The sequence below is a fragment of the Rhinatrema bivittatum genome, chromosome 6, assembly GCF_901001135.1.
Source record: "Rhinatrema bivittatum chromosome 6, aRhiBiv1.1, whole genome shotgun sequence".
Classification (NCBI taxonomy): domain Eukaryota; kingdom Metazoa; phylum Chordata; class Amphibia; order Gymnophiona; family Rhinatrematidae; genus Rhinatrema; species Rhinatrema bivittatum.
Window position 1 is genome coordinate 163,173,212 of NC_042620.1, and position 27,453 is coordinate 163,200,664.

At 43.5% G+C, this 27,453-nt stretch overlaps 1 protein-coding gene across 1 annotated transcript in view; it reads left to right on the forward strand.

The window, feature by feature from the left end:
• The window catches only part of ABCA12 (ATP binding cassette subfamily A member 12), a 615,834-nt gene that overhangs the window by 337,749 nt on the left and 250,632 nt on the right, over positions 1 to 27,453 (forward strand). The window contains exons 21-26 of the mRNA XM_029607914.1: positions 5,791 to 5,970; positions 15,442 to 15,757; positions 16,008 to 16,122; positions 17,218 to 17,547; positions 24,066 to 24,135; positions 25,977 to 26,111. Coding sequence (XP_029463774.1) covers positions 5,791 to 5,970; positions 15,442 to 15,757; positions 16,008 to 16,122; positions 17,218 to 17,547; positions 24,066 to 24,135; positions 25,977 to 26,111 — 1,146 coding nt within the window. The remainder of the gene's footprint in view (positions 1 to 5,790; positions 5,971 to 15,441; positions 15,758 to 16,007; positions 16,123 to 17,217; positions 17,548 to 24,065; positions 24,136 to 25,976; positions 26,112 to 27,453) is intronic.

Here is a 27,453-nt window from a genome sequence, read left to right on the forward strand (position 1 = left end):
AACTTGATCTGTTAGCAAAAGAAAAGACCTTTTATGTTGGAAGCGGATGACGTCAATACAGGGGGTGCCCCTGAGGTTTGCACCCTTGCTGGTACATACTTCGGAGCACGCGCGCACCCTACGTCATCAGGAACATGGCGGATCCACAGCGTCGAGCCGGCCTGGGGACGCCGGGGAGAAGCGGCATGAGACGCCGCAGCATCAAGCCATCCATCAGGCACAGAGGAAGTCGCCACACAGGTAGAGAGGGTGGAGCAAGGGCGAAAGCAGGCAAGAACGCAACAGAACCTCGGAGGCATCCCTGTTTGATGACATCACGGGACTGCTGTATTTAAGTTCCACCTTTGCCCCCAGCTAGATGACTTGGCAACAAGCGCTGTACGTGTCTGCATCTCCTGCCTTCGTGTTCCTGAGACTATGCTGCCTAGCCTTTGCTCCGGACCCTGTCTGGCACCCTCTCCTCAGGGGTCAGTGTGCGCTCCTACGGGGATTTTCGCTCCCCAGGCTGGCTCTGCGCCTCCTGGGTTCTATCCTGCAAGGCTTTCTACTGCACAGAATTCTCCCTGGAACACCGTGGCTACCTGTGAGTTCCATGACAGGGCTTCCCGTTCCTCGGGGCTGTGCCTGTATTCTACATAAGACTGTGCCTCCCCGCTCCTCGGGGCCATGCCTACAAGTATCAAGAGACTGTCAGAGCTTCCATCCCTAGAGATTAGGATTAAATGGACAATTTTCTCAATGGAAGGGAATGGGCAGTGGAGTGCTTCAGGGATCTGTATTGGGACCCTTACTTTTCAATATATTTATAAATAATCTGAAAAGAAATACGACAAGTGAGGTAATCAAATTTGCAGATGATACAAAATTGTTCAGAGTAGTTAAATCACAAACAGATTGTGATAAATTGCAGGAAGACTGTATGAGGCTGGAAAATTGGGCATCAAAATGGCAAATGAAATTTAATGTGGACAAGTGCAAGGTGATGCTTATAGGGAAAAATAACCCTTGCTATAGTTACACAATGTTAGGTTCCATATTAGGTGCTACTACCAAGAAAGAGATCTAGGAGTCAAGGTGGATAACACATTGAAAGCGTCGGTTCAGTGTGCTGCAGCAGTCAAAAAAGCAAACAGAATGTTGGGAATTATTAGAAAGGGAATGGTGAATAAAACAGAAAATGTCATAATGCCTCTATATCGCTCCATGGTGAGACCGCACCTTGAATACTGTGTACAATTCTGGTCGCCACATCTCAAAAAAGATATAATTACGATGGAGAAGGTACAGAGAAGGGCTACCAAAATGATAAGGGGAATGGAACAGCTCCCCTATGAGGAAAGACTAAAGAGGTTAGGACTTTTCAGCTTGGAGAAGAGACAGCTGAGGGGGCATATGATAGAGGTGTTTAAAATCATGAGAGGTCTAGAACGGGTAGATGTGAATCGGTTTTTTACTCTTTCGGATAATAGAAAGACTAGGGGGCACTCCATGAAGTTAGCATGTGGCACATTTAAAACAAATCGGAGAAAGTTCTTTTTCACTCAATGCACACTTAAACTCTGGAATTTGTTGCCAGAAGATGTGGTTAGGGCAGTTAGTATAGCTGTGTTTAAAAAAGGATTGGATAAGTTCTTGGAGGAGAAGTCCATTACCTGGTGTTGTCTTAGATAATAACCACCGCTATTACTAGCAACGGTAACATGGAATAGACTTAGTTTTTGGGTACTTGCCAGGTTCTTATGGCCTGGATTGGCCTCTGTTGGAAACAGGATGCTGGGCTTAATGGACCCTTGGTCTCTCCCAGCATGACATGTTCTTAAGTTCTTAATAGCAAATTGTTACAGTCTCAAAGTTGGTTTATGAACAAATAAAAATCGGTCATATTAGCTGCTATATCAGTTGTTTGTTTTTGTATTTTCTTGACTAATGCTATTTTGAGTCAGTATCTGTTATAAATTGATATTTTCCCATGACATGTAAACATTTAGGGGTAGATTTTAAAAAATGCATGAACGGTTCCTGGCACACACACAAGGATGCGCCGATTTGCACCAGATTTTACAATCCACGTGCGCATGTGCAGGCAGCACAAGCAAGGGGGGGGGTGAACTTTGCAATTTCAATGCGGCAACGCAATCAGGCCTTCCCCAGTTCCCTCCCAGTTCGCTCCAATTAAGGAGTGAACTGGGAAGGAACTTCCCTACCCCCTACCTAAACTCCCTCCCACTTCCCCTCTCCTTCCCACCTCCTAAACCCTACTGATCTTTTTCTTTTTTGTTTCACAACTTAATTCATGGCCAGAGCTGTCTTGGCCCGCTCCCTGCCCCACCCCTCCTTGCCCAGACCCTGCCCCCCCCCCCCCCCCCACATACACACAGCCCACCCCTTTGAAGAGGCCCGGCACTAGGGCACGTACCTGGGTTTACACGCGTGGCCGAGCCCTTTGTGCGCGTTTTTCACTGGGTACCATACTATTCATAAATTATCACATTATCCCAGCATAGCCCTAAGTTTTCAAATGCAGAGAGGTGCAGTGCATGTAAAGGATCTATTCTCACTACAAGGGAGAGAATATGATTAGAAGTAAGGGGTAGTGTAAATCCCAATTAGTAACTATTATGGTCCCATAAGATATTGCAAGTCTGAAAAAGGAGTAGTGCATGGCTAAGTAGTTAAACGGTGGCTACAATGCAGCTGGGTTATCCATGACAACCATTGTCATAAAAATGGGTCCTCTTGCAACTGGTCTGATAAGAAAGTGGAGTGATTGTGTTTACCTTTGTATACAGCTTTATAATCAAGGAATTATTCCTGTGATAATCAAATGGTTGTGCCTTTTCATGCTGTACATTTATTGTAATTTTTTGAACCATGGACGTTCTTTCATTTGTTTTGTATCAGAATATTTCACATTCCTATTTGAGTTTACTGTTTTTTGCTTAAAGTTTTTCTATCATGCTTTTTTGTAAATTCTACAAAGTTTTGTATGTGTATATGATGTTGCGGTTCTGGCCGCGAGCACCGCGGCCAGGCCCTTACCTCCGGCTCACAGACCTGCTCCCGCTTCCAGAGGCCTGGTTTGAGGCCTGGTTGGCGGTGTCCCCGCTGGGGCTGCACCGCTGCAAGCTCTCCCATGGTCGCCCGGCTACTAGGCGTGCGCGTGCCACTTAGGCGCTTTTCTAGGTCGTTTCCCGCCAGTGGTGACTTTGCCCAACTCCTGACGTCAGACGCCGCGGCCTTGATAAGCCGGCCGTGGCCATCCAGTCTTTGCCTTGCAACGGGTTAGCCTCCCGGTTTCCTGTTGCGCTGTGCCCTGGAGTGACTCGCTTTGCTTCGTCGCTCTGTTCCTGCTACAGTACCTGCCTGGTTCCTGCCAGCCTGCTACAGTACCTGCTTGGTTCCTGCTTGCTTGCTACAGTACCTGCTTGGTTCCCGCCTGCCTGCTACAGTACCTGCTTGGTTCCTGCTTGCCTGCTATAGTACCTGTGTGGTCCCAGCCTGCCTGCTACATTACCTGCTTGGTTCCAGTACCCGAATCCTGCTACAGTTCCTGCTGGTTCCAGTACCCGAATCCTGCTACAGTTCCTGCCTGGTTCCCGAAACCGAGCCCAGTTACAGTATTGCTACTAGGGATGTGAATCGTTTTTTGACGATTTAAAATATCGTCCGATATATTTTAAATCATCAAAAATCGTTAGAGCCACGATACAATAACAATTCCCCTGATTTATCGTCAAAAAATCATAAATCGGGGGAATGGGGAGGGGAAGGGGGAGGGCGGGAAAACCGGCACACTAAAACAACCCTAAAACCCACCCCGACCCTTTAAAACAAATCCCCCACCCTCCCGAACCCCCCCCCCCCCCAAAATGCCTTAAATTACCTGGGGTCCAGCGGGGGTCTGGAACGACCTCCTGCAGTCGAATCGTGTTGTCTACGGCCGGCGCCATTTTGCAAAATGGCGCCGGCAAAATGGCACCGGCAAAATGGCGCCGGCCGTAGACAACACGATTCGACCACAGGAGGTCGTTCCGGACCCCCGCTGGACTTTTGGCAAGTCTTGTGGGGGTCAGGAGGCCCCCCAAGCTGGCCAAAAGTCCCTGGGGGTCCAGCGGCGGTCCAGGAGCGATCTCCTGCCGTGAATCGTTTTTCTGTACGGAAAATGGCACCATTTTGCGCCGCCATTTTGCAAAATGGCGCCGGCCGTAGACAACACGATTCGACCGCAGGAGGTCGTTCCTGACCCCCGCTGGACCCCAGGTAATTTAAGGCATTTGGGGGGGGGGTTCGGGAGGGTGGGGGATTTATTTTAAAGGGTCGGGGTGGGTTTTACGGTTGTTTTAGTGTGCCGGTTTTCCCGCCCTCCCCCCCACTGGACCCCAGGTAATTTAAGGCATTTTGGGGGGGGTTCGGGAGGGTGGGGAATTTATTTTAAAGGGTCGGGGTGGGTTTTAGGGATGTTTTAGTGTGCCGGTTTTCGATTTACACGATTTTCACGATTTTAACGATATTTTAAAACCCCAAACGGCAACGATCCGATTCCCTCCCCCTCCCAGCCGAAATCGATCGTTAAGACAATATATGACACGATTCACTTCTCTAATTGCTACTGTCCTAGTCTGGTTCCAGTTACCTGTCCTGATCCACAACCTGCCTAAGTCCCAGCGGCCGGGCCCCTACGGGCTCCTCCCGGGGGGGGGGGGGGGGGCTTCGGCTTCCAAGGGTGAAGCCACCTAAGTCCCAGTGGTTGGGCTCCTACGGGCTCCTCCCGGGGGAATACCAGCTTCCAGGGTGAAGAGCATCTACGTCCTGCTTGAACATCTGCCTCCCGGCCTGCTATTCATCAGAGACATTGACCATATTTCCCAGTCTCCAGCAGGTCGGCCCAAGGGTCCACTAAACAGAGACTCCCATAACAGATTGCAAGGCCATGGACTTGGCGGATGCACCTGTTCCCTTGGACCTGCCGGGGTTGGCCCAGCAGCTGCAGTATCAACAACAGTACCTCGAGGTCCTTACCGGTTCGGTAGGGGAGTTGTCGGCCCGGTTGGATGCCAGGGCCTCGTCTGTCCCAGAACCAGCACTCGAGGTCCAGGACTCATCAGTGACCCAGCTGACCGCACCCTCTCGTTACGTCCTGCCTGAACATCTGCCTCCCGGCCTGCTATTCATCAGAGACATTGACCACCTTTCCCAGTCTCCAGCAGGTCGGCCCAAGGGTCCACTAAACAGAGACTCCCATAACATATGAACTTTGTATTTTTTTATACTTTTTGATATTATTAGTTAAATTTAATAAAAATTTGCTCTTTTGCTATATGCTTTATCATTAGAGTTCCATTTATGCATTTGTTTATATATATATATATATATATAGTATATTTGTAAATATATTGGTATACAGTGACCAACCTACCCATTTATATTTTTTCTAAAATACTTTTTCATATTAGATGTAGTTTGAGGGGTAGGGAGTTGTCACATTGACTACTAGGCTATACTGTACCAGCCTGTGGTTAAAAATACTTAAAACAAAAAATATTTATCTCAGTAATTATAAAATGAAATATCACATCTGTTAACATTTATAGTTATTTGCCTGTCCTCAATTTCTTTTCTTCAGCTTCATTATATGGCCTATGAAATTTTTGTGAATGAAACAGATTCTCTGAGATTTTAGTGAATCAAAGTATGATATGGAAAAATCTGTCTATCCTCTTAAGGATCCTAAAGTCTGTTATGTTATCCTTGGAGGTTGAATATATTTATGCTTTGTTCTCATTTCCCCAGATAACTTCATTTCACAAATGGTGAACTATGAAAACCAGTTCAGCCAAATGTCGCCGTTAATCAATGGGCTAGAAAATGTGTTATCCTGTATTTCATATGACCGATTATACACATTTAACAGCACAAAAGAACTCGAAATTAATGCTACAAATCTACTCAAGACTAACGATCTCTTGGCAAGTAAGTGTCAATGTTCTTTCACAGAACTGTATGCAGATCAGTATAGCCTGGCCAAAAACTGCTATGCTATGTTTACACCAAAAATACTATAATAAATACACTTAGACTCCATCATAGGTTTTCTCATTCTTAAAGAAGTAGATCTGGTCCTGACCTATGTGTAACCCCAGTCCCAATCTGATCCTAGACATAAAGGCTCATGGGAGGCTCAAGGCCATTGACAGGCTTCTTGACCTGCTCTCCTGTGCGCACGATACAGTAAATTAATTTATTTAAATTAGGGTCCACGGTAAAAAGAGGCGTTAGGGACACTAGCACATCCCTAGCGCCTCTTTTAGGACAGGAGCAGCAGCTGTCAGCAGGTTTGACAGCTGACTCTCAATTTTGCCGGCATCGGTTCTCGAGCCCGCTGACAGCCATGGGTTCGGAAACCGGATGCCAGCAAAATTGAGCATCCGATTTTCAACCCGTGAGCCGTGGGCCCATTTAATTTTTTTTTTTTTTTTTTTTACTTTTGGGGCCTCCGACTTAATATCGCCATGATATTAAGTCGGAGGGTGCACAGAAAATCAGTTTTTACTGCTTTTCTGTGCACTTCCCCGGTGCCAGCAGAAATTAACGCCTAGCTTTGGGTAGGTGCTAATTTCTTACAGTAAAATGTGCGGCTTGGCTGCACATTTTACTTACTGTATCATGCGGGAATGACTAATAGGGCCATCAACTCGCATTTGCATGTTGAGGGCGCTATTAGTCTCGGGGGGGTTGGATGCGCATTTTCGACGCGCTATTACCCCTTACTGAATAAGGGGTAAAGCTAGCTCATCGAAAACACGCATCCAAATGCCAGTTACCAGTGCGCTCCATTGGCCTGTGTGGCTTTTCTACTCTTCAGTCCTGTGTGGCTTTTCTACTCTTCAGTCCAGTCCACACTGACTCCAAAACTGTAGTTTAAAATAAAAATTCTTTACTGGCACTGATGGCTGAAAACTCTAAGATAGCAATAGAGAAAATGGTTAGGAGAAAAATCAGAAACACGTGGCTCCTTGGTTTTCCAAAGAATTAGTGATTATGTAGAAAAAATGTGCATAAAGCCAAGAAAAGATGGCATAAGTCAGAATCTACTGTGAAAAAGTTAATTACAAGATGATTTTGGCTGAATATAGGAAAGTTGTTAATGTAGCTAAGAGAGAATATTTTGCTAGATCCTTAAGTCTGTAAATAGACCATTAGAATTATTCTCTATGGTTTAAAGGGCCATGTCATTGAAGAAAAGAAATATTGTGGTTAGTAGGCCAAAATGTATTGAGTTAGCAGAGTTTTTATTGATAAGATACAGAGTCTGTAAACCAAAATTATTGAATAAGGTTAATAAGAGGGATGAAGTATGTCAGGTATCGGAAGGAATGCAATGGGATAGCTTTATATTGATTGGTAGGGATGTGCAGCCAGAAAGTATTCATTGCATTCGGGATACATATTCGTCGGAGGGCATATTCGTTGCATTTGTACAATGACGACCCGATATGTTGATACGTGCATTCGTTTTCCAGTTCCCATTAAAGTCAATGGGGAAAGGATTTGCAGCCTATTTTTGGCTGCAGAATTGGGGTTTTATTATAAATGTTGTTGAAACTTCTGGGGAGCAATCATCAGAACAACAAAAGAGCTCCAAGGTACTTAGATTATGGCAAAGTGGCACCAAAGTGCATGAATAGCCTAAGGCACTGTAAAGGAGCAAAGGCGTACCAGAAGTGGCAAGAGTGCTTTAACAGAGGCACAAAGCAGCAGCGAGAGTGTCAAAAGCACACCACAGCTTCAAAAGGAGCACCGATAACAGATGTATGAACCCTCGAAGGCAGCACGACAGGCAAAGCGGCAAGACAAGTGGCATTGACATCCTATAGCACAATGAAGGGGGAACATAGCAAGTAGAAAGACTAGCACCAACACACTGAGGAACCATAATAGTGGCAAGAAAACCACAAGGAGTTGAGTGAGTCATCTGGTGATGGGCAGCAAGGCAGAGTGGCAGAAAGTTGATAGGGGCAAGACAGGCTGGCAGAGCTGAGGTAGTCAGGTCGCTGTAGTGTTGATAAGGGAAAGACAAGGAGGCAAGACAAGACGAGGCTCAGCAGGTGGCGGGACTGTCAACTGGGCATACGGTGCACCCAACCCGTCTTGAAACAGGGACCAGGGAGTCTAACACGAGTGCTAGGACCTGAAACACGATGAACTATGCCTGGGTGGGGTGGAGCATTGGCAGGGGCCGATTTTGGTGGTAGTAGCAAATATTCAAGCAAGAGCCCCGGGGAGAGTTCCCTTTCCTATGAGCAGGAAAGGGTTCCCTTGTATGAGTTCGCCCCTAGAGTGGGGTGTTTCCATTGGAATCCAGTGAGCTCTCGCTGGTCTTTTACAATCTGGTGGAGTTAGCAGATATACAAACAAGAATTTTCAAGGCCGAGGTGGAGGAGGGAGCATGTGAACAGCAGTTCAACATGGGTCAGAGGGTAGATACAGGCTGGCTACACCCGGGACCCCCAGGGACTTTAGTGTGAGAATATCCTTGACAAAAGACAGGGAGGCTGGAAAGCAGTAAGAGTACTGCTTGGCATAGAAAGAGGCTGATTTCAAAATGGAAGAAACAACTGGAGGTAAAACACTAATAAAAAGGACTTTATCAAATAAAGTAAATTCCCAAATGTCAGCTGTTGTGTTAGTAGAAACAGAGGCTTTGAAGAACTTTACTATTCCGAAGCTAAGAAGAAGTACTAATAAAGTGTGCTTGGCACCTTGCAACACAGATACAAGCGAGTACATAGAGATTAATTTTTCTTTAGAAGAATCAAGATTTGATATGTGCTATGATCTGAAGTCTTCCTAGCATGTTGGTGATATGAAACTTGAATATGCAAATGAGAATTGTTAAGGCAGAGGCGGAGGAGGGTGCATGAGAACAGCGGTTCAACATGGGTCAGAGGGTAGATACAGGCTGGCTACACACGGGGAGAGTTCCCTTTCCTTTGCGCAGGAAAGGGCTCCCTAGAATGGGTTTGTCCCTAGACTGGGGTGTTTCCATTGCCGTCTAGTGAGTTCTCGCTGGTCTTTACAATCTGGTGGAGTTAGCAGATATACAAATGAGAATTTTCAAGGCTGAGGCAGAGGAGCTTACCATGTAAACAGAGGTTCAACATGGGTCAGAGGGTAGATACAGGCTGGCTACACTTGGGGAGAGTTCCCTGTACTTTGCGCAGGAAAGGGATCCCTAGAATGGGTTTGCCCCTAGAGTGGGGTGTTTCCCTTGGCATCCAGTGAGCTCTCTCTGGTCTTTTACAATCTGGTGGCATTAGCAGATATACAAACGAGAATTTTCAAGGCCAAGGCGGAGGAGGTTACCATGTAAACAGCGGTTCAACATGGGTCAGAGGGTGGATATAGTGTGGCCTCACCTGGGATCCCCAGGGATTTTAGTGTGAGAATATCCTTGACAAAAGACAGGGAGGCTGGAAAGCAGTAAGAGTACTTCTTGGCATAGAAAGAGGCTGATTTCAAAATGGAAGAAATGACTGGAGGTAAAACACTAATAAAAAGGACTTCATCAAGTGAAGTAAAATCCCAAATGCCAGCTGTTGTGTTCGTAGAAACAGAGGCTTTGAAGAACTTTACTATTCCGAAGATAAGAAGAAGTACTAATAAAGTGTGCTTGGCACCTTGCAACACAGATACAAGAGAGTACATAGAGATGAATTATACTTTAGAAGAATCGAGATTTGATATGTGCTATGATCTGCAGTCTTCCTGGCATCTTGGTGATATGAAACTTGAATATGAAAATGAGAATTGTCAAGGCTGAAGCGGAGGAGGGTGCATGTGAATAGCGGTTCAACATGGGCCAGAGGGTATATACAGGCTGGCTACACCCGGGGAGAGTTCCCTTTCCTTTGCGCAGGAAAGGGCTCCCTAGAATGGTTCGCCCCTAGAATGGGGTGTTTCCATTGGCATCTAGTGAGCGCTCGCTGGTCTTTTACAATCTGGTGGAGATAGCAGATATACAAATGAGAATTGTCAAGGCCGAGGCAGAGGAGGTTACCATGTAAACAGCGGTTCAACATGGGTCAGAGGGTAGATACAGGCTGGCTATACCCGAGGAGAGTTCCCTTTTCTTTGCACAGGAAAGGGCTCCCTAGAATGGGTTCACCCCTAGAGTGGGGTGTTTCCATTGGCGTCCAGTGAGCTCTCGCTGGTCCTTTAAAATCCGGTGGACATAGCTGATATACAAACGAGAGTTTTCAAGGATGAGGCGGAGGAGGGTGCCATGTGAACAGCGGTTCAACATGGGTCAACAGGTACTAAGAGATAGGCTGCAACAACGCGGAGAGTTCCCTTTCCTATGAGCAGGAAAGGGCTTCCTTGGAATTGGTTGGCCCCTAGAGTGGAGCCTGAGCCTTCAAAGCATGGCGACCTGGAGCAGGGTGCCATGTGAACAGCGGTTAAACATGGGTCAACAGGTCCTAAGTGATAGGTTGCAACATCCGTGGAGAGTTCCCTTTCCTATGAGCAGGAAAGGGCTTCCTTGGAATCGGTTGGCCCCTAGAGTGGAGCATGAGCCTTCAAAGCATGGCGACCTGGAGCAGGGTGCCATGTGAACAGCGGTTAAACATGGGTCAACAGGTCCTAAGAGATAGGCTGCAACACCGGGGAGAGTTCCCTTTCCTATGAGCAGGAAAGGGCTTCCTTGGAATGGGTTGGCCCCTAGAGTGGAGCACGAGCATTCAAAGCGTGGCGACCTGGAGCAGGATCTTACTGTGAGCATGGTCTCACTGTGTTTGCCACAGTCTAAGTACCTTGGAGATCTTTTCTCATTCTGAACATGGGTCAACAGGTACTAAGAGATAGGCTGCAACACCGGGGAGAGTTCCCTTTCTTTGATCAGGAAAGGGCTCCCTGGAATGGATTGGCCCCTAGAGTGTATAATGGTACAAATTGTTAGGATTTAAGCATTTTCAAACAGATCATGACTTCATAAGCAAGAAGGAGGAAGTTCTCTTCTCTGTCCTGAAACTAAAGAAAACTGTTTGTTTTATTTAAGGATCCATGCTGTGAAGGATTACTAGTTTTAATTGCCAGAGACTGAGGTTTCCCTTTGCAACGAGGGTTCAGCCGTTAGGACTAGACATAAGGACCGGACAAACAAGCACAGCCTTTGAGGACAGAGGTCAAACACTTGTAGGAACATAAGGCCTGGATGGACAGGCACAGCAATCGAGGAAAGATGTGAATCCCACATAGGGACATAAGGCCTGGAAGGACAGGCACAGCAATCTAAGGCAAACCCTTGTAGGGACATAAGGCCTGGACGGACAGGCAAAGCAGGTCACACTCTTGTAGGGACATAGGGCCTGGATGAACAGGCACAGCAGTCGAGGACACAGTCAATCCCACCTATGGACATAAAGCCTGGATGGACAGGCAAAGCAATTAAGGTAAAACCCTTGTAGGGACATAAGGCCTGGACGGACAGGCACAGCAATCTAAGTCAAACCCCTGTAGCGACAGAAGGCCTGGACAGACAGGCACAGCAGTTGAGGACATAGGTCAAGCCCATGTAGGGACATAAGGCCTGGACGGACAGACACAGCAGTCAAGGACAGAGGTCAAGCCCATGTAGGGACATAAGGCCTGGATGGACAGGCATAGCAATTTTATTTTCTTAATTTATTTATATTCCTATTTTCAAACTTTTCCAGCACTTCATAGTCGATTACACTCAGGTATTGTAGGTATTTCCCTATCCCCAGAGGCCTTACAATCTAAGTCAAACCCTTGTAGGAACATAAGACCTGGACGGACAGGCACAGCAGTCAAGGGCAGAGGTCAAGCCCACGTAGGGTCATAAGGCCTGGACGAACAGGCACAGCAATCGAGGTCAAACCCTTGTAGGAAGATATGGCCTGGACTGACAGGCACAGTATTCGAGGACAGAGGTCAAGCCCACATATGGACATAAGTAGTTGCCAGCCCTCCAGCATCTGTCTGATGCATGCTAGAATATTGGCTGTGGTATGGGCCTGGTCCATCAGGTGGGTATGCAGTAAAGCCCACCTCCACCCTGATACTTGTTCGGTAATAGAGCTGCTGGCTGCCCCTGCCTCAGCAAGGTCCCACCACTGTGCTGTCAGGGAGAGGTAAGAGTGTGCAGTGGACGGACAGGCACAGCGTTAGAGTTCAGACCACAGTAGGAACGTATGGCCTGGACAGTGGATGGTCAGGCACAGTGTTTCAGGTCAGGTACATGTGCTGCAATGCTTATATTATCTGGAGCAAAGGAGGCACTTGGAGCTGCTGCAAGGCTTTCAATTGCTTTTATTCATCTTGCCGTTCACAGGGAAAATTTGGAAACCCAAGCAAAGGCAGGTTTACTTTCAAAAACACTAGCATTTCCATCAACTCTGGTGCCAGCCTTGAGCGCTGAGGGCTCATGATATCCCCTGTCATTGAAAAGACACATTCACTGGGCACACTGGTTGGTGGACATGACAGATATCGCTGAGCCACTTTGGCTAGGTGTGGCCAGACAGTGGACTTGTGTGCCCAACATGCCAGTGGATCTGTCTGCATGTTCTCTATCGGCTCTGAGAGATACCCGTGTCACTGACAGCTGTGCTGGTGTCTCCTTTGCTTGGGCAGGCTGAGAGTCACTCATGCCAGCTGCTTTCTCTCTCGCCCGTCGCACAGCAGATGAATCTTTATGGGCAACATGCCTTTGGCGTTCTGAAGTGGAGGAGGAGGTACTATCTGTCGCTGACACAGTGCTGCTCCTGTTTGGGCTAGCAGTACAACTCTCGGAAGTGCCCGCTGTTTCTACCTCTGCTTTACACCTAATCTGTCTCTGCCTATGGCACTCCTGTTCACGGACTTTTGCTAAGAGCAGTTCCTTCATCAATAAGAGGCAATCATACTGTAGGGCGAGTTTCCCTTTCACACGGGGATCACAGACTGTGGCGAGCATGTATGTGTGGTCTTGTGTTAAAGCTCTTAATCTCTCTTTCACCTGCTGTTGCAAAATGCCCAGACAATGCAGCACCTCAACTGTCATTCCCTCTTCCTGTTTGAAGGCCTCCAAATGCTCATCCAGGAGATTAACTATAGGGATGATGTCAGCCAAGGTGGCACGTCTGGAACTCAGCTCCTCCATGACATCCTTGAAGGGCTGCAGGATTTTTACCAGCTGAATCATGACTAACCAATCATGATGCCCTAGGGGATTCTGCACACCTATGTCCATTGTACCAGAAAGTTCATGAAGGGGTGTCTGCAGCTCCACTAACCTCTCCAACATCATAAAGGTGGAATTCCACCGGGTGGCAATGTTTTGAATGAGACGCTTGTAAAGCATCTCCAAATCAGTCTGCTTTTATCGGAGAACCTGCCCCGCCTTCATATTTCTGTGGAAGTGCGCTGCTATGTTCCTGCACTTCTGTATTAACCTATGCAGGTATTAATTCTCTTTGTCATTGGAATCCAACCCCAGAGCTGACTTCACTACCAGGTGCAAAGTGTGTGCAAAACATTGGTTGTTCTTAAAGTGCCCGTCGTTTATTGCCTTAACCATGTTTGCACCATTGTCTGTGACAAAGAACCCTGCCTGAGTATTCCTGTCTTGCTGGTGTAGTTGCCAGTCCGCCAACATCTGTCTGATGCATGCTAGAATATTGGCTGCAGAAATCCACTGCTTATTCTTTGAATAAGCAGCTTGGAATCTATCTATCCCTTGGGATCCTGCCAGGTGCCTGTGACCTGAATTGGACACCATTGGAAACAGGATACTGGGCTTGATGGACCCTTGGTCTGACCCAGTATGGCAATTCTTATGTTCATATGTTTTAAGGAGGCAAAGAGATTGGGGTGATGCCACTTGCTTAGCAGGGAGTGAAGGGAAAAACAAGTAGGATGCTGGGGGAAAAAAGAGAAGAGAGATGCTGGACAGGGGGATTGAGAGAAGGGACGATTTTTTCTGTAGAGAAGGAGCAAACGGAGATGGTTGCAGGATTTGGCAGACGGTGTGAAGAGAGTGACAGATGGATGGATTCTGAATGGGACAAGACAGGGGAATGTTGTGCCAGAGCTACCACTTATATCTAGGTGTGTAAGGGGTAGGGCACAAGTCTGCAAGTTCACTTAGGGTGCCAAATATCCTTGTACCAGCCCTGCCTACACCAACCTTGCATACCAGGTCTGTTGAGACCACTTTAGCCATAACAGTGAAGGGCAGCTTCACTAGTAAGGGGAAATACAGGTTTAAAAGAATCCTTTTCATACTTACATGGAGCAAAGAGTCCATGCACAAAGAAATAAAATGTCCATTTGCATCAACATGGCTAGGGTACTTGAAACCTGGTAAGGTCCCACAAAGCAGACCAGAAGATGGTCTGTCGAACCGAGAAGGCAAACAGAAGCAAGACAGACCAGTCACCTTAGCTTGAAGATATTTATTGGCACATATATTTAAACAGAGCCCAACTCTGGCTGAGTTTCGCATAGTGGCTGCATCAGGGGCTTGTTTTTTAGAAAATGTATCTTTAAAAAAAAAAAAATTGATATGAATCAATTTTGCTAAATGCAATTTCTGATCTTTTTTATCACTAGATAGGTTTCCGGCAAGATTCAACTCCAAATATTGTTCTTTTTTCAACTCTGCCGTTCAAAAATTGTTAGAGTTATTTATTTATTTATTTATTTATTTGTTTGTTTGTTTGTTTGTTTGTTTAACATTTTTATATACCAACATTCGTTCAGAACATCACATCGGTTTCCACAGAACTGGTAATGCAGCTAACAGAGCTTTGAAAAACTATTTTATCATTTGAACAGCAGAGTTGAAAAAAGCACAATATTTGGAGTTAAATCTTGCCTGAAACCTATCTAGTGATAAAAAAGATCAGAAATTGCATTTAGCAAAATTGATTCATACCAATTTTTTTTAAAAAAAGGTACAACATGTTCTAAAAAAAACAAGCCCCTGACGCAGCCGCTATGCGAAACTCAACCACAGTTGGGCTCTGTTTAAATATATGTGCCAATAAATATCTTCAAGCTAAGGCGACTGGTCTGTCTTGCTTCTGTTTGCCTTGAAACCTGGTAATACCTGATATACCTAGATGACTGGCCTCTACTTATAAACACAATGCAATGGTAACATATTTCATCTAGCCCCAAAACTGCAAATTATCATGACAAATCCAATCACATAGTTAATAACTGTCAGTGGATCAGCCGTAACATATCTCAAAGTTCACCAACATCCTTGCCATTCCCAAGAAGGCCACGATGGCCACTGTATATGAGACCTTTATGAGCTTTTAGACAACAAAGGACTCAGAGAACCACTGCACTACATGAAAAGGAAATATATAAAGGGTAACAGGCTAACAGTAAAAGAATTCTGAAATTTGTTTTTTTTTCTGCTTGAACTAGGTGTCATTTTCCAGCTTCCTTCCACCAGCAGAAGGCATAGAAGGGCAGCTTCTGCCAAACCCAACTTACCTCAAAACGTCAAGTATACCATCAGGATGAAGTATACGTTCTCCGAGCCCACAAGCGCTATCCGTGATACATATTGGGTTCCAGGTCCTCATAACTCAATTTCTACTTATCAGAGCTACGGCAGAGTATTTATCTTCTTGCAGGAAAGTATTGACAGAGCAATCATTGAAATGCAGACTCAGAAGAATTTACAAGACATAGCCGTCCAATGTGAAGCCATGCCATATCCTTGCTACAATAAGGACATGTGAGTTATAGTCTTTTTCTTTTAAAAGGTGCATATTTCACAAACCCTTATCAATCCACCTGTAACTATGTGATTATTAGTACTGCTAATAGTAATCATCATCAGAAATGCTCAGACTATTTTTTGAGGGTTTCTTACTGTATTTGTTAATAATTTGAACAGCACTCTGTACCCTGGCAGAATTTGAGTAATACATTTATTTTTTATACTTAATGATTTATCCCAATTTGAAATGTCTTTTTTTTTGCAGTTTTCTGTATGGCGTGTCATTCGCTCTCCCCATTGTGCTGATGGTCGCCTGGATTCTGTTTGTGGCTGTGTTTGTGAAAAAGCTTGTTTACGAGAAAGAACTAAAGCTCCATGAGGTGTGTTAGTGGAGGAGGAGACAGCAACATTTTAACATTAATAACGTTATTTACATGCACATCAGCTGAAATGATTCAGATTTCTTTTCTTCTAAACCTGCTCCAGAGTAAGGGGTAAAATAACTTTTTATGAAAGGTAATATAGCACACCCATAGCTACAGACATTCCCACTAATCTCGTTCTCCACTCAGATTTTCTCCTTCTTCCCCAATGTTTCCTCTCTTATCTAGGAATGCCACTCTCTGCCATATGAGAGGTGATCAGAATAGCAGAACGTTCAGGTTTAGGAAAGCATGTGTCCCTTCTGTTTTCCATTGCTGCTGTTTCATTGTAGATATGTTTGCTAAGTATTTCTTCTGAATCAAATTTCTGTGTAGATTCTTTAAAATATTACACCAAGTTACCCTGTGGAAAACGGGCACCATTTTACATAGGCCTCTTGAATAGGGATGAGACACACTGGAAGGATGGTGTGAAAATAAGCTTGCAGTGTTTTTATTGTACTGTTATTACCATTATAGTTTCTCTCTTTATTTTTTTTTTAACCACTTTGGTGTAAATATTCAGCCGCTAAGCGGCTAGTTAAGTTAACCGGATACCCATATCCGGCTAACTTAACCAGGATATTCAGTGGCACAGCTGAAGTTACAGTTAGCCAGATATGTAGTATCCGGCTAACTTTAAACCTGCCCTATGGCATGTCTAGAGTAGCCGGTTAAGTTAACCGGATAACTCCAAATATCGGAGATAGCCAGTTAACTTAACCAGCTCACTCAGCTCCTTCCCGGAATACCTATCTCCTGCCCCTGACTTGCCTGGTTAATTTTAGCCAGATAATTTGTTATCCGGAAAGAATTTAGTCGGGTAAGCATTTTAAAAATGCAGCTAAGCCATTTAGACAGATACATTTCCCATTATCCGTCTAAATGGCTTTTGAATATGTACCCCCTTCATTTATTACTTTGGCAACACATGTGCAAATTGTCATGTCAATAAAGTTTCCTGAATCTGAATCTGTAATGCACATGCTGCATAAATGAAAGACGTTATCATTGTTTGAAAGATTTGTAACTCATCTGTTCTCTCTTTCATAGTATATGAAGATTATGGGTGTCAACTCCTACAGCCATTTCCTTGCCTGGTTTATAGAGAGCAGTCTCTTCCTCTTAATTACAGTGATCATCCTTGTCATCATACTGAAAGCAGGCAGTATTCTGCCCCACAGTAATGGGTTCATCCTATTCCTTTACTTACTAGATTACAGTTTTGCCGTTTTAGCCATGAGCTACCTCATCAGTGTCTTCTTCAGCAATGCAAATATTGCAGCTCTAAGTGGCAGCCTTATTTACATCATCACCTTTTTCCCTTACATTGTAATGATCTCCCAAGAGAAATACTTGTCCTTTGCCGAGAAGACCTTGCTGGTAAGTATCTTGTTGCTAAGCATTCTCAGTTCTTTCTTTTCATTTGCTTGGGGCTTGTAATGTAAAAAAAAAAAAAGGAACTCACCATAAAGAGCAAGATATCTGGAAACTCGAGTGACCCACAGAAATTAAAAGCTATATTGGTTCCCGAGAGATGTAATCTGTTCTGTTTCTTTATCTGGAGCACAATTCTTTTTTAATGTGGTTTTAATGCCAGTGATATGATTGGAAGGTAGAAAGATGGCTTGTGTGAAGATAAGCAGGAATTTACTAAATCTAAAAAGTTTTTGGCTAAAATGTTTGGTGTATTTTCTGTAGATACCAAAGGAAACAAATGTGTGCTGCGTTGACATTCAAAGTGGTTGAATACAAACAAAGGAATATTAAATAACTAGAGATAGAGAAAACATCTCAGCACTTAGTGAAATTTTAAAGCGTCCTTTTAATCAGGGATAGTCCAAAACATAAACTTAGAAAAATAGAAGCTCAATGAAATTTTCTGGAATTTAGTCCCCCATCGGGCCACCTTATTTTTGTGGTATTTTCTGTAAAAGCGAATGCAATATTGTGAGTTGTTCAAAGGTGCCTGACTGTCTGCCTCATGGCCTATATTGAAAACAAAATCCTCTGCTGGTCCCTTCAATACTACAAACCTCCGTCCCATCTCGTCCCTATAATTTCTGGAAAAAGTAATAGAAAATATTGTATTAAAACAACTTTTTGTTTTTCTTGATAAACATCATATACTCGATCAATATCAATTTGGATTCTGGAAGTTCCACATTAATAAAATGCTGCTTCTGTCAAGCTTTCATATTATTTGTCAGGGCTTTGATACTGGATCATAATACATGTTGTTCCTTCTTGATATTTCTGCAGCTTTTGATACTGTTGATCACTATTCTCTTATCTCGGCTTTCATCTCTGCGCTTAGCAGGTTCTGCACACAATTGGTTTCAGTCTTATTTTTCTTGCTTATTCAACAAGTCATGATTGGTTCTCATGATTCTACAAGGTATCCTCTTTCATCTGGTATACCCCAAGGCTCGGCCTTGTCAGCTGCCTTAATTAACATCTACCTTACTCCTTTGTCATCTTCTTGCTAGCCTTGGGCTATACTATAGACTATATGCAGATGATATTCGGTTTTTCTTTCCCCTGAAATCATCATGGGACGAAATTAAAAAATTCACTTCACTTTGTATCTCTTCAGTGCAATATTGGCTTCATTGTAATAAGCTTTCACTTAATCTCAAGAAATCTGAAATTCTCATTCTCTCCAGGTTTCCATCTTCCTCTATCCTCCCATTGATCACTCTTAATGACTATCAAATACCTATTTCTGATACTATACATAATTTCAGCATCTTGATTGACCCATCATTATCCATGCAGGCTTATGGTGACTCACTGTCTCATTCTCTTCTCTTTAAACTATGACTACTCAAGGACTTAAAACTTCTATTAGAACCTTTTGTCTTCTGAGCTGTCTTTCAGTTGTTCATGTTTTCAAGCCTTGACTGTTATAATTGGTCTTCCTGCATGTATCACTAGACCTCTCCAGATTTTGCAAAATTCAGTTGCTCATCGTCTTTCCAACACACTGTCCATGAACATATTACAATCCCTTCATTGGCTCCCTGTTTTTTATCGCATTCAATATAAATTAGTAATCAGTGCCCACAACATGCTGAATAATGTCTGCTCCCCATGGATTTCCTCAATGCTGAAGCTTTACACACTTATGCGATCATTACGATTCTCCAGCCAAGATCTCCTTGATATACCCTCTGCAAAGCTTGCTCATCTTGACGAAACTAGGGAGAGCTTTTTCAACTGCTGCCCCTACTCTCTGGAACTCCCTCCTGATAGAACAGAGAAAACTAAAAGACACTTAAGTCCTTTAGAAGAGCCCTCAAGACTTATTTTTTTCAGACTGGCATATGACACCACTTAGCCAGCATGATCTCTGAAATGCTCATGGTTTGTGTTTACCATGGGTGAAAATAGATGGTTTTATTTTACAGTTTTATGTATCTTTTATTATATCCCTCCCTGAACCATGGAAGGGAGGGGTAGAATAAATAAATAATCACTTCCTGAGGTACGGAAGATATGTATTTTTTTATTCATTTCATTTCAGATGCTGCCTTTGAAATTTTAGTATGTAAAAAGAGTTCTCTCTGCCTTAGTTACTTCCCATACACCCATCTCTTTCTCTGCTTTTTATTTATAGATTGGTTTTGTGGCAAAGATTATTTTAAAGATTCACCAACTAAATAAATTGGCCCCTGACTTCAATTAACCTCCACTTGTCAACCTTTTAATTTATCCTCTGGCTGTTTCTTATGCAGACTCCTAAGAGTCCTCATTCTTTGCAGCTTTATCCAATTCAGCTTCTCTTTTCTTAAATTATAATCTTAAACCACTTTATTTAATCCTTATCAGCCATAGCCTTGCTTTCTTATCTCAAAGCCTTTTATGTGTTTTTGTCATGTCAATTTTCTGTCCATCTTGACAAGATTGCAAGCTCCAAGGAATAGGGATTGTCCATTATATGTCTCTGTACAGCCCTGCAAACATCTGGTATGTGCATGTCTCTGTATAGCACTGCAAACATCTGGTATGTGCTATACAACTGTCAGATTCTCTGGCCATGCTAGCAGTCACTGGTAGGAGTTTAGGTTAGAGGCAAGGAGAGGAATCCTGGAATGCTGGAGCAAGGACTGAAGGCCAGGACTTGGAACGAGCTCAGAAAAGTCTGAATTGGAACTTGGAGCTGGAGCTGGGTTTTAGAACTGGAATTCAGAGCAGGAGATGGAGCAGATCTGAAGCTTGGAGCAAAGCTTGTAACAGAAGCACATAGCAGGAACTGGATCTGCACTTGGAATCAGGACCGAAACAAAAATCTTAGCAAACATGGCAGAACTGGAACAAAGTTCTGCAGGTGAAGCTTGAAACTTGGCAGACAGAAGGTAGGCAAGGAATGAAGCACAACAAGGACCGAAGCTTAGTAGACTAGAACGAGGCAAAGAGTGGAACATGACAAAGATTGGAAAAGGAAGCTGCAGCATGGAGATTAAAAGTTAGTGGATTGGAACATGGTAGAGCTTAAATAAGGTGTTGCAGCTAGAGCTTGAAACTTGGCAGGCTGGAAACATGACAGGGACTAAAACAAGAAGCTTGGCAAACTGGAGGTAAAGCAAAGCAGACTATATAAGTACTGAAGCAGGGGGCAAAGCTAAAACAAGGCAGAGAGGATACAAGGCAAGGCAACTGGAGTTAAGCAAGGTAAGGCAAACTAGGAAGTAAGGTAAGACAATTGGAAGAAGACAAACTGGATTAAGGGAAGAACTTTATCAAAGCTTGGGACATTCACTTACAAATGAGAACTGGAGTAACATTCTGGCTGCTGTGAACAACTTCCTGTTCTCTGCAACCTCTTTTAGCCTGACTTTGGATAATTCTCTTACTTTAAGGTGGGGCTGTTTTCATAACAATGCACCTACTCCAAGGGCCGAGCAGCTTGAACAGAACAAAGTACTTGAAATTCATATGCAGGAGGAGACTGCAACAAGTCATACAATGGTAAACTTAATACCAAGAGGCTCCCTATATTCCGCTTTTCACACTTTTTTTCAGCACTTCAAAGTGGATTGGTACTGTAGGTAATTCCATATCCCCTAGCAAGGATCTTTTTAAAAAAAAACTGACATTCATCAGTATCCTCTGGTGGCTTGGGGAGTAAAGCACAGGTCCTCTGCTTAACCAGGCTACCATATCAAGATCTGGTGAGTGATGACTCTGACAACAAGTCATGATAATTATAAACTGAGGACTTCCACAGCTCTGTGCTCCAGCCATTTTTGTCAATGTAACCAAATTGGAGAATAACTCTCAAAGGTAATAGTGCTTTACTGGCGGAAAATAGTGTAGCTTTTTTATTTTAAAAAGTAAGGAGGCAATTTTAAAAGGAGTTACATAATATAAGACACTATCATAGCAATTTTAAAAAGCCATTTACGCGAGTAAGTGCACTTACATGTGAATATCCTATGGACAATTCAATACCATATATTGTAACAATTTTCAAAACCCAGTTACACAAGTAAAATTTATTTATTTATTTATTTAAAAACTTTTCTATACCGTCGTTAAGTGATATACCATCACAACGGTTTACAAATAGGCACATAAAATAAATTTGAAATAGATTTTACTTTAAACAGTGGGTGCCAAAGTTGTTCAGATACATGATTCAAAATATTATAAGCTATATGTAGTGTAATAGAATAGTACCCTCTCTATCAGGTCGATACAGTGCATACACTCCGGCGGAGTGCGCGTTTTCGATGCACAATTTTTACCCCTTATACAGTTAGGGGTAATAGCACGTTGAAAACGCTTGGCCAACCCCCCCAAAACTAATAGCGCCCGCAACATGCAAATGCTTGTTATTGGCCCTATTAGTTATTCCCGCGCAATACAGAAAGTAATGCCTACCCAAAGGCTGGCGTTATTTTCTGCCAACACTGGGAAAGTGTACAGAAAATCAGAAAAATCTGCTTTTCTGTACACTCTCCGACTTAATATCATAGCAATATTAAGTTGGAGGCCCCAAAATTTAAAAAAAAATCAAAAATTAAAAAAAAAAAATTTGTAATCGGCCTGCGGGTTGGAAGACGGACTCTCAATTATGCCAGCATCCGTTTTCCGAGCCCGTGGCTGTCAGCGGGTTCAAGAACCGACGCCGGTAAAATTGAGCGTCGGCTGTCAAACCCCCTGTCAGCCGCCACTCCCGTCAAAAAGGAGGCGCTAAGGAGACGCTAGTGTCCCTAGCGCCTCCTTTTACCGCGGGCCCTCATTTGCATACTGGATCGCGTGCCCAGGAGCGTGGCCTGGGCAGGCGTTGGGAGAGCGGGCGCTCACCTCGGAGCTCCGGCTCTCCCGTGAATTTTACTGTATCGGCCTGTATGAAAGCTGCAATCTCAGTCTCCTGAGGTCAGGGATAATAGCCAAGGAGTTTAGTGCCAGCTCAACTCCAGTCCCTTACTGAGAGATTTTTTTCCCTGTGCTCGCCAATTGTTTCTTTATTCTAGCACAACTTTATAAGATTTGTGTGACGATCACACAACACCAGGACTCTTTCTTTCCTCCACATCTCTGATGCTATTGGTTCTGTGTTTTTTTTCTCTCCAGCAGAAGGCTGCATCTTTCTTTTCTTCTCTCCTCATTGGACAGAAGCCCCCCTTGCTTTCTCAAGCAGTCCTGAGGCTCCCCATTGGTCCAACATACTTTCCATAGCAAATTAGCTCAGCTGTCCTCAGGAGGGGAGGGGGAGGCTTTGCAGAGCAGTGAACATTTTTCACCACACTCAGTCAGTTCTCTGAAGATTTACTTACTTTTATTCTTATTTATTTCAGTAAAGTACTATCATAATTGATGGATGTCTTCCTTGTATGAGACTTAAGAGCAGCTTATTAGTTCTAAGTCACTCAAAGTCCTTATGCTGATCAGAGCAGAGGCACATTCATGCTCATGGGGACAGGTACCTTGTGACATATGTTTGCAAGTGTCTCCCTCATTGTATATAAATACATCTAATATATATTCTTTGTGGATATCCTGCGGAAAAGACTGGCTAGATGGTCCTTGAGGAATGGATTGAGAATCTTTGTCCTAGGCCATTAATGTCAATTGATGTATCCATTCAGAAAGCTCTGTTCCCATCATTAAATCCTGTTAGATTTGTAAAGCTATTTACTATTGAATTTTAACAATATAAAAGGTTATTGTTGGATGAGAGAAAGGTGGATGTGACAGAAGATTTTGAGGCACCAGAATGATAGCTGTTGTTTATAAATATGCACAGTCCTGACCAACATAAAGGGCAAGATTTATCATAATGTTGCTTCAAAGCTATTTTTTTTCATTTTTTTCCCTGGGATTTTTCCTGCTAAAAGCACTAGGATATGCCTATTAATGCACCTGAAAATGTTTTTGCTATGGAGCAAGAGGATAATTTTCAAAGTCATTTCCATGAGTAAAAAGAGTACTTTACTTGCAGAAACAGACTTTTAGAAAATTGCTACTCTATTTTGCAGGTAAAAGTATACTCATAGGTCTACTAAGCATGTTCTTTCCCCGCAGCAGAGGGAAGCATTCCTGGGAGCGGAGTTGGGGAGTGGAGGGTGTGCACTTATGCACGTACTTTTGAATTTACAATCATATGTTAAGGAATGTTTCAGGGGGGAAAACCCACCTGCACAGATTAGCAGGTGTAAATGCATGGGGCTAGTTTTTCTGGGATGATTTTCAAAGGGAGAGTATCTGCTTACTTTCACTTTGAAAATCAGTGCAAAATCTGTGGACAAAAGTACCAGTAGACTGAATTTATGCAGCCAGTCTTAAAATCACCCCTAGATATTTATTTGATTAGCCTCAAATACTTGGTTTAAATCTGTCAATATGATTTTCTTTCATTATGCTTTAAAATTGTTATTATATATGTTTCACAGGGCCTGTTTGCTCCCACATCATTCAGTTATGCCAGTCAGTATATTTCTCGCTATGAGTCGCAGAATATCGGTAAGCTTACTGGTTATGCTAAGTAACTAATTGCTACAGTGAAAGTGTAATATATCCTAACAAGGATACTATTTATAATGTTTAGGATCTGAGTCACTAAGGGTGATTTTTTTTCTCATTCTCTGTCCATTGGGGACAAAAGGTAGTGAATCAGGCACTTACTTACAATCTGAAAAAGATATCTATGTGCTTCTTAAAGCTCATACTCAAAGGGCCGGATTTTAAATGCCCTGCGCGTGTAAATACGGCCAGATTTACGCGCGCAGGGCCCTCGCACACCGGCGTCCCTATTTTGCATAGGCCGCAGGCGCACGCACAGCCCCGGGATTTGCGTAAGTCCCGGGGCTTCGTAAAAGGAGCGGTTCGGGGGCATGTCTGGGGCGTGTCCGGGGTCAGGGGGTGGTTCAGGGCGGGACCGGGGTTGTGACGCCAGCCCAGGGGCGTGGTCGAGGCCTCCGGAACAGCCCCCGGGTCGGGTGATGGCGCGCCAGCAGCTTGCTGGCGCGCGCAGATTTACACCTGCTTTCGGCAGGCGTAAATCTGCCAACAAAGGTAAGGGGGGGTTTAGATAGGACCGGGGGGGGTGATTTAGGTAGGGGAAGGGAGGGGAAGGGAGGGGAAGGGAGGGGGGGTGGAAAGAAAGTTCCCTCCGAGGCCGCTCCGATTTCGGAGCGGCCTTGGAGGGAACAGGCAGCGCGCCTGGTGCACCTGGTGCACGAACAAAAGTACACGCTCGCGCAATTTTTTAAAATCCGGCCCAAAATCTTTAGGATTATCCTCAAACTAGTTTGAGGAAAGGTATCAGCCTACAAAACATCCATTTTTTGTCTAGGATCAAAAATTGTTTGCCACACAACTCTGAAGCCAAAGGATTCTTTTCTGTGGATGAAAGGTGGCAAAATTGTCCCAAATGATATAAAAGCATGTAAAAAAAAAAAATTACAGTATTTATCATGAAATTTACATTATAAAAGGGCTGAATTAGCACAAGCAGAAAAAAAAATAACTGGAATGCATATCATACATAGTTAATGGTGAGTTGATGACAGAATCGACTAGCATTTCAGCAGTCTTTTTAAAGTAATCTTAAGGTGTCATAGAACTGAAACATTTGTTAATTAGTCCATGATCACAGGGCTAAGCATTATGCATAGCAAGAAAAGCAGTGGCATGTCATCAATAAAAGAATTTAGTTTCCTTCACCCACTTGTGAAACAGTCCCTGTATTTTATGAGAGAAAGAGTGTTTTATCTGCATTATTTAAAATAATTTTTCCAGCATTGTATTATCATTGCTCACAGCACCAGGATGATAGCATCACAATGGCTCAAGCAGGTTCAAAAAGTCAGGAGATGTCAGTGGATAATCAAATTACTTTCTTCCGCATGAAGAAATAATGGAGGATTTTTATCAGCTTTCCCAAGCATTTACATGGAAACATATTTTTATTTATATAAAATCAAAACCAGTCCCAGGACAATACGAGATAAGTTATTTGTCACCTATTGTTCTGTATAAGGAAGGAGCTTTGTGATCTAATTTTGTGAGATTTGCATTTTTCCTTTCCAGAGCCGCTGGTCCTGACAGGGAGCATGGCTATTTGATCATTTTTGTTTTATTTTTATATCTATACATTTGTATGCTATACATTTATAAAAACTCTCTTTTTCTCCCATAAAAAGATATATTGATGAAGTTTTTCCTATCCAGCTCTGAACATACAGTTTTTGCTGCCAGTAGATGTTAAAGATTTGTTATTTAGCTATTATTTTGATCTTTTAGCTCTTGGATTTGTTTCTATTAATAACAGGAGGCAGACTAACATTGTCATCTCCCTGCAGGAATTCAGTGGAACAATATGTATACATCACCTGTTGTTATGGACGAAACCTCATTTGGGTGGTTCTGTTGGCTTCTCGTGATTGATTCGTTCATTTATTTCATTATTGGCTGGTACATCAGAATGGTTTTCCCAGGTAAGAAGACCAGCAATTGCTGACTTTCCATGCAAACATTGATATGTAGGCAATAGTGCTCCACAGGGCAGGCATAAAAGGTTTTGACAAATGATCTATGAAAAAAAGCTAAAGAGAGGAAATAAATAATTGGCATTCATTTTTTTTCAGTTATTTCCCTTGCTCCCAGCTCTTCATTGAGCAATAGTGATGATTAACCAGAGAAAGGAGGTGGTATGTGGCTGTATGATTGGTGACCTTGTGCTAAACTGCAGCTGTTTTCTCGTTTGTTTGTTTGAAAGTGAAACATTAAGTGGAAGTAGCTAAAGGTGCTATATTTCCAGAAGATTTTTTTTTTAATTTCCAAACATAGTTACAGTATATTGCCAGCCTTGTAAAGGAACTGGAAATCTGCATCCACAATGCAGATATTTGTGAAATTCATCATTAAATTCAATGATATAATTTACATGTATCCAGGAATTGACATATAGCAAAAAGATTAGTCAGTAAGTGGTGACAGTAGGATTCAAAGTAGAAACAGAGAAGAAGTGTCTTGGGTCCTACCATGCTGTGCTCTAACCTCCATTCTCCAACAGAGTTTCCCCAACCATGAGCCTTCAGCCTGATCAGGTGTGCCATGGAAAAGTTACCACTTCCTGATTCTCAGCTCCTGGGCTGGGTATTCAGTACCCCGCAGTAACAAGAGTCACCAGCAGTGGCTCTTAAAAGTGTAGGAGCTTCTTTCTGTGAACATATGTAATCCTGCATGCCTCTTTTTCCCAGCTACAGCATGAACCCTGGTAATTAATGGATAGCATGCCGTGCATAGATAGCTAGGCCTCACTTTAACTGGCATACACAGTGCACACAGCACCTCCTCATCTTCTTCTTCCTGAGTCTCCTCCTTTGAGTCCTTCAGCCTCTGTCTTATCCCCAAGCTGAGTGAAACAGAGAAATTGAGCACTGGATGTGACTCATTCTGAGTGTTGGGAGCAGCAGCAGTGGAGGAGCCAAGGTATCTAACCGAGCCGGCTACCCGCACCACACTGATTTCTCCCTTTTCCTGTATAGGGGGAACTTGCCCATTATGATGAGTTCATGTATATCTCTGCCACCTCTCTCCCTTTGTTTTAAAATTTGGAAGAGAGACTTCTGGGGCTTTCAGTGCTTCTCTAGCTCTTGTTTTGATCATATGAGCCTTCTTCATGTCTGCATTGCCTGCCCCATGGAGGTTGGTGTGCCACATGACATTTTATTAATGTAGGTCTGCCTTAGGCTTGAAAAGAAACACTGTTCTGCAGCAATTGTCCAACCAATTTGTTTAAGATTACTGGTTTAAGTATATTCTGAGATTTGGTGA